The sequence below is a fragment of the Conger conger genome, chromosome 1, assembly GCF_963514075.1.
Source record: "Conger conger chromosome 1, fConCon1.1, whole genome shotgun sequence".
Classification (NCBI taxonomy): domain Eukaryota; kingdom Metazoa; phylum Chordata; class Actinopteri; order Anguilliformes; family Congridae; genus Conger; species Conger conger.
Window position 1 is genome coordinate 86,030,741 of NC_083760.1, and position 15,064 is coordinate 86,045,804.

The 15,064-nt window shown below is 38.8% G+C and overlaps 1 protein-coding gene and 1 long non-coding RNA gene across 2 annotated transcripts; both read left to right on the plus strand.

The window, feature by feature from the left end:
* The first annotated feature begins 489 nt into the window (after positions 1–489).
* On the plus strand, positions 490–14,454 carry LOC133108227 (cytosolic 5'-nucleotidase 1A-like). The gene is made up of 7 exons (XM_061217700.1): positions 490–618; positions 796–872; positions 1,051–1,177; positions 3,739–3,846; positions 10,908–10,969; positions 12,620–12,745; positions 12,938–14,454. The coding sequence occupies exons 3-7, from the start codon at positions 1,066–1,068 to the stop codon at positions 13,274–13,276; spliced, it is 747 nt and encodes a 248-aa protein (XP_061073684.1). The 5' UTR covers positions 490–618; positions 796–872; positions 1,051–1,065; the 3' UTR covers positions 13,277–14,454.
* Positions 8,406–9,024, plus strand: LOC133123951 (uncharacterized). The gene is made up of 3 exons (XR_009708274.1): positions 8,406–8,472; positions 8,640–8,717; positions 8,898–9,024. It is a non-coding gene; the product is annotated as an uncharacterized LOC133123951 (long non-coding RNA).
* Positions 14,455–15,064: the final 610 nt, after the last annotated feature.

Genomic DNA, 15,064 nt, shown 5'->3' on the forward strand with positions numbered 1-15,064 from the left:
TCGACACAGCCCGGGCGGGGGAATCAAACCAACAACATTATATATAAACTGAACCCAAAGTAAATGTAGATGTGATTGCTCTGCATCAGCAGACACAGTTCCCAAGCAGTTTCCAGGGGAAAAATGTTTACATATAAGTTGACATATAAGTTCCAAATGTGTACCTCATTTCATTTGCAGGGAAAACAACCAACACATACGCTTGGGATGTCTTGGCAAGGATAAGATCACACCTGGGTGTAGTTTGGGTGAAGAGAACGTCTCTTGGGCATTCAGGTTCCATTTGATTCTTCATGCAGCATGTAATTTGTTTGAAGAACAGGAAGAGACAATTAATTTCCTCTATACATAGCAGAAGATTGAATCCAAAGATTGAATGAATGAAAGATTATTTACGTGGCATAATGCCATTTACCTGAGCATTATGGGAGGGGCTGATTCTCTCAAGTTATAAGGCTCAGCAGGTTATAGACGTTTCAGTTGATGAACAGACATCAGCAGGTTGACTTAAGTTAGCACCAAATATAAAATCTAGTGTGAATTACAATTATGAGCAGCAGGAAGACTAAAAGACGCAAGACTGACAAAGGAGTTGGAGATGGACCAGCAGGCAAACGTGTGAGTGATACAGCCTATGTTTTGATATCAGATTGATGTTATTTTTAGGCCATAATAATAATAATTGTCATCTCCCCTGCTGCATGAGCCATACTTGTTGCTTGTGCTGCCCAGTTTATATTTTCTACGCATTATCCGTGTATAAAACTGTGCTTGCCTTTCTTGCTGTAACTCCAGGGACCAATGACCATCGCAGTGTCTGAAATATTGCTGATTAACATGAAGAAGCCAGGAGTGGCTTTCCCTTCATAAAGGTGGGTAAAGCGTGTTTTTTCATTTTTTTTATTCCAATATTAATTGGCATGAACTAATGTAGTCGCTAACATGAATTAATGATGTGCAAATACACAAACAAAGCTGGGAAAGATGTCAGTTGTTAAGAACTGACATTAATTATAATAATAATAATTGGCAATGTAATGTGTTGAACAGGCCTTACTGAACGTGATGGACCATTTCCACAAGCTTCACCCGGACAGTGAGATTCCATTCTACATTGCACTGATGCCTAAAAACCAGGCTCAGGAGAAATGCCTAAGAAACCACCTCAACGAGTTAGGTAGGTAGAGTATATTCATCTTGGCACAAATCCCTGTTACCAATATGTGTTTTAGTGTATGGCACTGCATAAATGTATGCTAATGCAATAGATATAATGGACAGTGTCATTATAATCAATGTCAAAGTACAACATTGAAAGCACAGGAATGTTTAAAATGACTATCTGTTTTTGTTTGTTTTCTGTTTTTGTAGTTTGTTTCTATGTTCATGTGGTTTAGTCAAACATTAATCCACTGAAAATTAGGCCTCTAGAATCTGTTTAAACTGATAATTTTAATCAAGCCAGCTAACCTATCACCAGCTAACCTTTAACGTTTAATGTTCAGCACTCTGAATACAAGTGGCATCCACAGCTAGAAGTCCTCACTTATCCCATATGTAAATCAGATTTGTATGTTGTGGTGCCTCGGGGTAGATCATGAGGCTGTGGGTGGGCCCAGCTGAAATCCAAGACACAGGAGTCAGTAATCCAGAAAAAATTTGTCTTTTTATTTTTTTCTGTTTTCTTTTTTTTTTCGTCGGGGTATTGCTGATAGCGCCCCCCCTCAGGGCAAGGGTAGGAAAACGGGAGAAAATAAAAGGGCCGTTGAGGCAAAACTAAATTAGGTTCTTCCCAGACCGGGGTATTCTTCAGGGCCTCCTTCCTTCTTCCCTCCTGGGCCGCGTCAGGGCTGGGGGAAGCACACAGAGATAGGGTAAGGTAAGGGTGCTCGATTATCCTCACGTGTCCGTTGGTAAAGGTGGGGCCTCCTTTTAGGTTCAATCCTCCAGGTCAGTACGGCAGAGGATCTTTCCTCTGCTCTTCCTTCCTCAGCATAGGCGCCGACCGACCCCGTTTGCAGCCTCGACCGCGCCTTAAATATCTTCCCCTGCTCATTAGGGAAAAGGGCTGCAGCTGAGTCAGTAGTTTTCCACAGTGTTCACTTTCGTGCACTGTCCGGGGTCCTGGACTGCAGGTAGAGGGTTCTCTTTCCATGGTGCTGATCTCCCCATCACTTCCCTAGGAAAATAGACCCCTTCGCATACCTCTCCCAATGCGTAACGGTTGCAGGGTTGCGTTGTGCAGGCCCTTCTGGGGTTCTCTACCCACGTGGCGCAACATGCAGGAGCAGGGGCGCCACAATGTGAAAAAATGATCAGAAACTATTTTAAGTAGTTAATTTGATGTTTCTATACCAGCCATGTCAAGTAACCCATGTACCAAAAAATAACTTTAACAGGAATTTTCTAAATGACCTATTTCCTGTACAAAACAAAATGGCAACATGGCTCAGGCAATCGCCGTCAGTGTGTGAGTGTGTGTATGAATGGGTGAATGAGAAGCATCAATTGTACAGCGCTTTGGATAAAGGCGCTATATGAATGCCAACCATTTACCATTTACCATTTACTAAACATATAGATATAGCTACAAAATTTTACTTTGTGCTTGTTAACTAACATAGCTGGTGATTTGCATAAGCTTTTTTAAATATATTTTGTCATTTCTATTTTATGGGGTATTTTATGTGGAAAAATAGCAAACTTAATCTGCATTTTCCAGCATATCCATTTTAAAATAATTAATCAATAAAACTAAAATGGGTAAAAAACCCTTTGTAATTCCCAAGTTATCAGGTCATTTATCACATTGAAATATAAAAACTCAATACGCTTTAATACGCCTTCATACACTGAGACAAAAAAGTATTCTAACTAATACGTGGATGTGTCCTTTTTTAATTATACATAAATTAATTTGCATATGCTCCTAAAAATAAATAAAAGATAAAATGCAAAGTATCCGCATTCAAAATATAACATCAAAATTGGAGATTAGAGGAAAGGATTTGATTTCCCTTTTCACACATGGTACCTCCTTAAACTGTAGGTAACCTGCTGGATCAACCTTTATGGAAATGTTCAATTTACATCCAGATTAAAATTTTGAGGCTTATTAACCCTTGTGTAGTCTTAACATTCTGTATACTCCCCTTATCTTAAGGGTAAAAAATGACCTGCCTTCACTAAACCCCTAAAATAAATCAGCTTAATTGAATTTTATATTTTGCATGAAGAAACAACCTGTCACTCATCACAAACTTTGTCATCAAATTTTCAAATTTGAAAAAAGATAATTCAGGCAGTTTTCTCTGCTGTTAAACATAGTCATTTTTGACCTGTAAGAAAACACAAGGATTAAGTTACAACAAGTATTCAATTTCAATTTCAATTTTTATTTGTATAGCACTTTTTACAAAGGGCCTTTGTCACAAAGCAATTCACTGTCTTAAGAAATAGGTTCACCTATTTCACAAAAAAATTCTCAGACCCACATGCAAGACTAAGGTGCCAACCAAGAACCAAATACAAGTCCATGTTTTATGTAGTTGAATCAGGGGCAACAAGCTGACAAATGTACTTACTGATCAACTGAGCTTATGTTGTTGGAATCAGGGCTAAGAACCATGTTATTCCTCAAAATATTCTTGGTTTTAGCTGCTTTCTAACTCTAGCAATGAACTGAATGAAAGTAATGGGATTCAATAAAAACAAGGTTTGCTTTTGTTTCCCCATTAGGCTTAAGTCAGGTTTCAATCCATCAGGATGACTACAGCAGCAAACCTGAACCGAAAGTACTCTACCTCTCTGAAGACCCTGGCAAAGCAGAGGAAGCCATTAAAACAGGTAGAGTTACAAACTCAGTATCACAAATCAAACTATAAAAGCTGAATGTTGCAAACACAAAAATTAACCACTTGTATATTTGTTTCCAAATTCTTTGAGTACAGCTGTTGCAAGCATGTCGTCTCCTAGGTGATACTGTATACTGGCCTGTATTTAAACAACCCTTTTCCTCAAAATTTACAAAAAGTAAATGCCAGCATTACACATTTTCTTTACAAACCCAGTTTGACAAGTTAGTTATTGTGATTGCTGAACTCACCAAACTGTTATAAAATAAATAAAATATATTTATTTTAAAAACATATATGTTTGAGTTTGAGAACCACTGTACTGTACTGTACTGTAACACAGTGGCTTATATACAGTGTATTAACGCACATAAGCCCACAGGCAAGTGGGCTATCGTTTTACTCGACTATAGATGCTTTAAAAACAACTGGCAGGCACTGAAGGAACAGATTTAAACTTCCGGAATAATGTACATCCTTCCTATCGTGTGGTGCGGTTTCATTCCTGCTACCGTTTCTGAGAAGCATGACAGAGGCAAAGTTCTTCAATAAAAGGTCAAATATAAGTACTAATAAAATAAGTATTTGCTTGGCAATGTTTTTGTATATATATATATATATATATATATATATATATATATATATATTATTAAAACTTTCTAATAATGTCCAACCAACAAACTTCAACTGAAAAACAAATACATAATTTTTAGGAAGTAGTTGTAGTGTTCAGAGTTAATAAAGCTAAAAGTCAAACTTGTCTCACTCCTCCGACACAGGGCATGCAGCTGCCATCATGTTCCCTATTGACAAGGATAACAAAGGGGATGGAGAGGGAAAGGTACTATGGGTGCGAGAGCACCAGCTTTCTGGATTTTGTGTCCACAAGAACAATGTAATTGTGCAGAGGAAGAATTATTCTGGTTTGAATGGTAATAAGAGGGATTTTATTTAACCTCATCATAACATTACATTTCAATACCTTACATCTGACCAATGTTTTTTTCCAGAGATACACAATAATTTCTAGGGTGATCTGTTTTGCTCAGAAAATGAAAAACCCATATTTTGTGGAGTAATTTATGAGCAATGTTTAGTCAGTCAAGAAAATATTCTAATGAAAATGCAAATGTTACATTGAGTGTTGCGAAAAATCTTTTTATGTGAAAGTTCTGTACATGAGCAAGAAATAGACTAGGCTAGCTTTTGCGATAACACTCAAGTTCATTGTTTGGCTTTGTGCCCATGTGCTTCTTGAATGACTATTTAAATATAATTATATGAGGATTGCTCAGTCTGAATTCATGTCGCAGAACTTTCCCTGACCTGAATACTTACAGACACAATTTTGCGTCATAACATGTCTAAATTGTTCCTTCCACCATCTTTGGTAAAATATAGCTATGCGTGGCCTTCGATGGAGATGCAGTCCTGTTCTCTGATGAGTCCGAGATTGTTTTTAAGAAGAAAGGGCTGGACGCCTACATAAAAAATGAGGATGATTCAGAGGACATCCCCCTTGGAGAGGTATAGGTGGCAAAGCAAAAGTGTCCTGACTCTTATACTTTGACTTTTTGTAGGTCTCTGACCTACCCTGTGACTTTCATTCTCAGGGTCCCCTGAGGTGCCTTTTGGAGGCTCTTGTTAACATGGAGAAAAAATTCCACGCCAAAGGTCTGTATAAAAACTGCCCTGTGCAGACCTTCCTGGTGACATCACGCGACCCAGTCATTTCTGGGACCAGGGTCCTGAAGACCCTGAAGAGCTGGGGTCTGGAGCTCACTCAGGCGTTCTTCTTATCCGGGAGGCCCAAGGGGCCCCCACTGAGTATGATCCAGCCACACATCTTCTTTGATGACCAGAAGCCACACAAGGGTGCCTGCGAGAAGTGATAAACCATGGGAACCATGGGAAAGTTAGAATGAGAAACTGATGTATTATTCATATTTTTATTTTGATCTCAGTTCACTCATGATATATATATAGTCAATGGTTTGTTTAAAGTGCTCAAAACAAGGAATGCTTTAATTTTATTAATTTATGCAAGCCTGTAATGCTATATGAAATTATAAACCTTTAAAAACATAATGCCTGATTTATGTTGTCAAAGTTGACCTTTCAGAATGAGTCCAATTCTTCAGAATGGACAATGCTGTCTGTATTGTATTTATGCTCCACTATGCACTCCATACATTAGGCCCTCATATTGGATATTGTGAGACGGGTGCGTGGGGGTTGGACCCAAAATGCACGACTCAGAAACAATAGTTAAATAAAGTCCCATTAGGGCTTTATTCGGGACGAGTCCCAGGAGCGTAGTAAACACAAGCAAAATCCATACACGAAGATCCAGCCAAACAAATATAAAACAAACAAAAAGCACGGTGCCGAGGGAAGAGGCAATCTCGTAGTCGGTAGACGTGCAGGGAGGTCCGGTAGCAGGAGAGCAGTCACCGGGGCAGATAAACAGGCGGACGGCAGGCAGAGGCGTAGTCGTGGGCGAAGCGGGAGTCGAAACCATGAAACAATCAGCGGGGCAAAAGTGCAAAAACGGTAGGCGAGGACGTAGTCAAAAAACAAACGATGGTCACAAAACAGAAATCAATAAACTATGGTCGGAAAACAGGCTTGGATCGTAACGTGTAATCAAAACAGTAAATGCTCAAGAGTTGCGTGGAAAACAGAGGCAGACAATTTCGCAGTGAACAGTAGCGCGACTGGGCTATAAATGCGGGTGTAGACAGGTGCAGACAATTAGTTAGAGCGTAGCAAGGAAATGGAAAACAGGTGCGATGGATGACAAGTTTAACAAGGAGATTAGTAATCGTTAGTAATAAACCTATCCTGCCCTAGCATTAGTAAATTAGTAAATGACATGCACGAGAAACGTAAGGTACATGAACACATGATTCGTTTGTTAGTCTCTACCCAATCCTGATCTAGCGTTAGTAGTTTTAGTAAATAGACAAATGGAAACACTTAGGGAGTGAATGACAGAGAGAGAGAGAGAGAGAGAGAGAGAGAGAAAAGGCGGAAAGCAAGGTTTGCGGAAAAACATGTAAAAGTGTATGCATAACAACGACCAGTTAACGTAACAATAAACATGCATCAAAACATAACACAAAGCGAAACTAAGACGATAATCACTCAACATAACCAGGTAATATAATCGTACGAAAACATAACTAGACATGACAAGAAAATAAATCGTAACGAGACATAACTAAACATGACAAGAAAATAAATCGTAACGAAACATAACTAAACAACATGACGAACCTAGACAACATAATACATGATAAGACACTACGTGACTAAGACAACATAAATAAACATAAATAAACATAAAACATGGCGAGACAGACCTGAAACGTGACATATTGCAATGAAGACACAAATAAATGGCCAGAAAACATAATATGTGACCCATTCTAACATAATCAGTCATAATCAATGTTTATGTTTTTAGCTGCTTTAGGCTTTCATCTTCATTTTGTCTAACAATATCTTGACTTTCATAATCTTCATGCCAAATTCAGTAAAAATAAATATTATTTATGATTCAAATGTCATGATTTTGTCATGATAGATGCATACATTATGTTTCGTTTATTATCTAATTTCATCTAGTGTATACTTACCTGATAGTTTGTTTTTCTTGATGACAGACCATCTATCATGACAAAATCATGACATTTGAATCATTCAAAGGAGAAGAGCCAGACTGGTTGAAGCTTACAGGAAGGGGACAGGAATGTCAACAACCACACATTACAACAGTGGTATGCAGAAGAGCATCTCTGAACATACATCAAATGGGGTCTGTATGGACTCAAATGTTGTTAATCGCATAGTTGTAGATGGCTATGTTTTTCGTAAGATACAATACAACTGGACAAAAAACAAGATACCTATTATGACAACTAGGAAGTGGCTAAACTATGGTGGGTGTGATGTCTACCAGACATAATTTGTTATTTTCTAATGTTAAATACTGCTTTGGAGTGCATTTGTGTTCAATTGTACTGTTTCTTTAAAATAGTCATGTTAGTTAGTTAGAACGCTTCACTTCCGGTTAGTCACTTCCCGTTAGAAAGCAGGAAATGCAACAACAACGGAGCCGTGTTTGATGTGCTAGTTAAGGATCTTTCTGAATCCTCCCAAAAGGACTGATAAATCATTGTCGTAAAAAAAGTTACGACAACAAAGCAAAGCAGTTGCCAAATATAAGTTCCAAATGTGTACCTACTTTAATTTGCAGAGATACGCCTGGGAGATCCTGGCAAGAATAGGTTTGGCATCCTGGTTCTGTGGTTATGAAGGTCAGCACGTTATAGACGTTTCAGTTGATGAGCAGACATCCGCAGGTTGACTTAAGTTAACACCAAATATAAAATCTAGTGTGAATTACAATTATTACATAACATTACATTACGTGGCATTTAGCAGACGCTCTTATCCAGAGCGACGTACAACAAAGTGCAAAAGTAGGCCTGAGAGGACAGTACAGTTCCGAGTCCTAGTGTAAACATACAGAATTATGAGTGGCATGGAGACTAACAAAGCCAGTAATGCACCGGATGACAAAGGAGTTGGAGATGGACCAGCAGGCAAACGTGTGAGTGATACAGCCTATGTTTTGATATCAGATTGATGTTATTTTTAGGCCATAATAATAATTGTCATCTTCCCTGCTGCATACTTGTTGCTTGTGCTGCCCGGTTTATATTTTCTATGCATTATCTGTGTATAAAACTGTGCTTGCCTTTCTTGCTGTAACTTCAGGGACCAATGACCATCGCAGTGTCTGAAATATTGCTGATTAACATGGAGAAGCCAGGAGTGGCGTTTCCCTTCATAAAGGTGGGTAAAGAGTGTTTTTTTTTTTTATTCCAATATTAATTGGCATTAACTAATGTAGTCGCTAACATGAATTAATGATGTGCAAATACACAAACAAAGCTGGGACAGATAAACTTCTCAGTAGTTAAGAACTGACATTAATTATAATAATAATAATTGGCAATGTAATGTATTGAACAGGCCTTGGTGAACGTGAATGACCATTTCCACAAGCTTCACCCGGACAGTGAGTTTCCATTCCACATTGCACTGATGACTAAGAACCAGGCTCAGGAGCAACACATAAGAAACCACCTCAACAAGTTAGGTAGGTAGAGTATATTCATCTTGGCACAATCCTCCCCTGGAGCAATGCAGGGTTAAGAGCCTTGCTCAAGGGCCCAACGGCTGTGCAGATCTTATTGTGGCTACGCCGGGGTTAGAACCACCGACCTTGCATGTCCCAGTCATTTACCACACATTTACCTTAACCACTATGCTACAGGCCGCCCCTCAACATTGACTAAAAGTAAATGCCAGCATTACACATTTTCTTCACAAACTCAGTTTGACAAGTTAGTCATAGCGATTGCTGAACTCACCAAACTAAATAAAATATTTTTATTTTAAAAACATATATGTAAATGCAGAATGTCAGAATGAAGTAAATGGTTTACTTCATGGTACCCATATGGCAGCGCTTCTCAAAACGTTTGTGTCACAAGGCACTCCATTTATGAAAACAAGTATTTCCAAAGCTCCTTTATCCAAAGCGCTGTACAATTGATGCTTCTCATTCACCAATTCATACACACACTCACACACCGCCGGTGATTGGCTGCCATGCAAGGCGCCAACCAGCTCGTCAGGAGCATTTGGGGGTTAGGTGTCTTGCTCAGGGACACTTGAGCAACCCTCCGACTGCCAGATGACTGCTGTTACTGCCTGAGCCATGTCACCCTATTAGCTATGCAAATTACATAAATAAGAGAAAATAAGAGAAATTCCAAGGCACACCTGGCCAGCTCCCAAGGCATACCAGTGTGTGACAGCAGTTTGAGAACCACTGCCTTATGGTATTGTAACACAGTGGCTTATATACAGTGTATTAACACACTTAAGCCCACAGGCAACTATTGTTTCCGAAGTCACTACCACTCTCTTTCCCTCTGTAAATGTTTTTTTACTCGACTATAGATGCTTTAAAAACAACTGGCAGGTAAATAGACAACTGAAGGAACAGATTTAAACTTCCGGAATGATATACATCCTTCCTATCGTGTGGTGCGGTTTCATTCCTGCTACCTTTCTAAGAAGCATGACAGAGGCAAAGTTCTTCAACAAAAAGGTCAAATATAAGTAGTAATAAAATAAGTATTTTCTGTCAATGTTATATATATATTATTATTATTATTATTATTAAAACTGTCTCATAATGTCCAACCGACAAACTTCAACTGAAAAACAAATACATAATTTTTAGGAAGTAGTTGTAGAGTTCAGAGTTAATAAGGCTAAAAGTAAAACATGTCTCACTCCTCCGACACAGAGCATGCAGCTGCCATCATGTTCCCTAATGACAAGGATAACAAAGGGGATGGAGAGGGAGAGGTACTGTGGGTGTGAGAGCACCAGCTTTCTGGATTTTGTGTCCACAAGAACAATGTAATTGTGCAGAGGAAGAATTATTCGGGTTTGAATGGTAATAAGAGGGATTTTATTTAACCTCATCATAACATTCATTCCTGCTACATGTTTCTGAGAAGCATGACAGAGGCAAAGTTCTTCAATAAAAGGTCAAATATAAGCAGTTAACAAGTATTTTCCATCTATGTTTTTGTAGTTTCCTAAGCAACATCACTAGTAACAACCAACATTTTTTGTTTATGTAAGTCTCATAGTTTTTTCTATATTTAAATTTAAAAATAAATCCAAGGTGTAGTCAAGGTTTTAATGAGGCATATGGCATCAAGGATTAACTTATTTAGGATACTGATCAAAATAATATATTTTTGTATTATTAAAACTGTCTAATAATGTCCAACCAACAACATTCAACTGAAAAACAAATACATAATTTTAGGAAGAAAATAAAAAACAAAAAAAACAACAACAATACCCTCTTTGCACAAATGTGCACTGCCTTTTATCATGGCGGCTGTAGTAGTTCATACGCCTAAAAGTAAAACATGTCTCACTCCTCCAAAACAGGGCATGCAGCTGCCATCATGTTCCCAAATGACAAGGAGAACCAACGGAGTGAAGACGGAGAGGTACTGTGGGTGTGAGAGCACCAGCTTTCTGGATTTTTTGTTCACAGAAATGACAGTTATGGAGAAGGGAAATATTATTCTGTTCTGGATAGGGTTATTCTCTAACAGGATTTCTTTATGTTTCAATATGTCATGTCATGTGCTTTAATAATCTAAGGGGCTAAATTGAAATTATACAACGGATGGGTCGGGTCCATTGTCTATATTGGTCAGTTTGCGGCCGTGCCAATATCCATGATATACACACGGCTGAATGGAATGTTCACACATCTTTTAATATAACTCCGCGTTTGTAGATGACTGTTATCTACCTTGTAACCGGAACTCACGTTATAATAATTTTGCCGCAAGTACCCTAAAGTTACTAAAGTAAAAGACAATTAGTGATTTTAAAGTGTTCTTTGACCTCCTCAGGGATTTGGAAAGGAGTAGGAACGAAGAAAATAACTAAAAATTAAGGCTTCATCGAAATAGCCTACCAGCAAGTACGCCAAACGGCGGCGAAGCAAATGATGACTCTGTCATAAAGACGCTATGAGTTATTTAAATAACTGTACGTTATCTGGCAGTGTCCAGATAAACTTCTACAACAAAGACAAATTACTTGAGTGTCAGTGTCCCCAAGTGTAACGTAAACAAGCTAGCTCGCTAACGTTAGTGCAAGTAGCTAACGTTAGTACCGTTGCTTCCCTAGTGCAGTGGGGATACTAACCTTAGCAATACTGTTACTTGGCAACCAATAAACTACTGTTCAGCGGAAGAACACATTTACCATAAAACAAAAAGTTGTTCTTGTCTTTCTTTTGTGAAATTTAGAAAGATAAATGTGGTTAACTGTTGTATAAAAGCGTTATGGAACTCAACAATGTGGTATATCGTGAATATTGGCACAGCTAGGGGGTGGTTACGCACGATGCGAAGTGGATCTACTTTGCAACTTAATGTTATCATCATCTCGCCGGTAGTAGCAAACGAAATGAGTGATTTTAAAGTGTCCTATAACCTTCTCCAGAAGTTGGAACGAATAATATAAAACTAAGGCAACATCCTCAAATCGAAATACCAGCAACACCATCAAACCCCGGCGAAGCAAATGACTCATAATGACGCTATGAGTTCTTTCAATAACTGCACGTTATCTGGCAGTGTCCAGATAAATGTTCACAACAAAGACAAATGACTTGTGTGTGTCAGTGTCGTCTGGTGTAACGTAAACTAGCAGGCTAGCTAGCTAACGTTATGTAGTGTGGATACATTATTGCAATAGTATATACGGTTGGATAATTCAGTTTGTACATTTTGCATTCTAATAAGAAGTTCCCACCAGTTGTGATGAATGCTATATTTTGAAGTATGTTTGCAGTGTTATATTTATAAAGAACACTACTTTCTCTCATAACACAGTCAAGCACTCGCTGCATGGGTGAATAATCGACCCTGGAGCTGTGCTGGGCCTAGTAATGTCACACGTAGTAGCTATCCTTTAAACAACTTGAAAGGCATACCTTACTAAAGTTGTTTACTTTTCTAGAACTAGGCGGTTGCTTAAGGGATAGATTCTACGCGTGACGTTACTAGGCCCATCGACGTGTGCCTGTATGCCAATAAAATGTCCATCTTGTCTTTTCCACCATCTTTGGCAAAATTCAGCTTCGCGTGGCATTTGACGGAGATGGCGTCCTGTTCTCTGATGAGTCCGAGATTGTTTATGCGAAGGACGGGCTGGAACCCTTCTTAAAAAATGAGAAGGATAAAGAGGACATCGCTATGGAAAAGGTATCGTCTCTGTCCTGCTCGCAGTCAGGCAAGCAACTACAACTCCAGTAATGGTGGCATAGTTGGCAAAGCAGAAGCGCCTTCACTCGTCGAAGGCTACTTTGTTTGGCTTTTGTGTTTTTGACTCTGGCTTACACAACTTAGGTTCGATTGAATGTGGTCTCTGACCAGCCCTGTGACCTTCATCCTCAGGGTCCCCTGAAGTGCTTCCTGGAGGCTCTCAGTGACCTGCAGAAAAAGCTTCCTAGCAAGAGTTGGTCTAAAGTGCAGACCTACCTGGTGACATCCCGCAACCCGCTCATTAGTGGCACCAGGGCTCTGAAGACCCTGACCACTTGGCAGGTGGACATCAGCCAGGCTTTATTCGTGTCCAGGGCCCCAAAGGCGTCACTCTTGGCCACGATCCGCCCGCACATCTTCTTTGATGACAAGAAGAAGTACATTGATAAGGCGCGGGAGCTGGGGGTCATCTCTGCCCACGTGCCTTATGGGATAGGATATGCGACCGACAAGGGTGCCTGCAAGAAGTGATAAACCATGGGAACCATGGGAAAGTTAGAATGAGAAACTGATGTATTATTCATATTTTTATTTTGATCTCAGTTCACTCATGATATATATATAGTCAATGGTTTGTTTAAAGTGTGCGGAACAAGGAATGTTTTAATTGTATTAATTCATGGAAGCCTGTAATGCTACATTAAAATATAAACCTTTAAAAACATTGTTGTCAAATTTGACCTTTCAGAATGAGTCCAATTCTTCAGAATGGACAATGTTGTCTGTATTGTATTTATGCTCCAATATGCACGCCATACATTAGGCCCTCATATTGGATATTGCAATGAAGACACAAATAAATGGCCAGAAAACATAATATGTGACCCATTCTAACATAATCAGTCATAATCAATGTTTATGTTTTTAGCTGCTTTAGGCTTTCATCTTCATTTTGTCTAACAATATCTTGACTTTCATAATCTTCATGCCAAATTCAGTAAAAATAAATATTTTTTATGATTCAAATGTCATGATTTTGTCATGATAGATGCATACATTATGTTTAGTTTATTATCTAATTTCATCTAGTGTATACTTACCTGATAGTTTGTTTTTCTTGATGACAGACCATCTATCATGACAAAATCATGACATTTGAATCATTCAAAGGAGAAGAGCCAGACTGGTTGAAGCTTACAGGAAGGGGACAGGAATGTCAACAACCACACATTACAACAGTGGTATGCAGAAGAGCATCTCTGAACATACATCAAATGGGGTCTGTATGGACTCAAATGTTGTTAATCGCATAGTTGTAGATGGCTATGTTTTTCGTAAGGTACAATACAACTGGACAAAAAACAAGATACCTATTATGACAACTAGGAAGTGGCTAAACTATGGTGGGTGTGATGTCTACCAGACATAATTTGTTATTTTCTAATGTTAAATACTGTTTTGGAGTGCATTTGTGTTCAATTGTACTGTTTCTTTAAAATAGTCAAGTTAAAGTTAGTTAGAACGCATCACTTCCGGTTAGTCACTTCCCGTTAGAAAGCAGGAAATGCAACAACAACGGAGCCGTGTTTGATGTGCTAGTTAAGGATCTTTTTGAATCCTCCCAAAAGGACTGATTAATCATTGTCGTAAGTGATCATATTTCATCAGTCACATGTTAAAGATAATGTATTAAGGATTAGTTGATAAAAATGTGGTTCATAAGTTAAGATAAAAAACGATGTAGTACGTATGTACAATGTAATTCATGCTTTTGCTACAATTCTGGGTTGGTAAAAACGACACAAAAAAAACGTCTGTCATTTATTTTTGCAGTTTTCACTCCATGTCATGGTGAAGGAGTAAGCAGTAAACGTTTTTGTCAACTACTATGACGACGACTCTTTGCTTCATTTTGAGTGGAGTTTAACTTGATGTTTAGTTTGCGGTTGTTACACCCTTACGAGAACATTACAGTGAAAAGACAGATACAGATCAGTATTTGCAAGGATCAAAATGGCTTCCAAAAAAGGTGGAAAATCATCAACCTCTGGAGGAAGATCTTCATCCTCTTCGTCTAGCAACGCACAACGTGTCCGGGCTAAGGCCGAAGCAGGCAAGATAAAGGCAGCATACACATCACGAGAACTAAAGCTGAAGCTAGAGGCAGCTACTAAGGATTTGGAGGCAAGCGCTAGAGATGCTGAGGTACAATTTGAAAAAACGAGAATAAATGCAGAACTAGAAGTTTTAAAGCTACAATGTGAAGCAGAAGCAGCTACAGCAGAAGCACAGGTTTTGGAAATGGCAGATGGTTCCCAA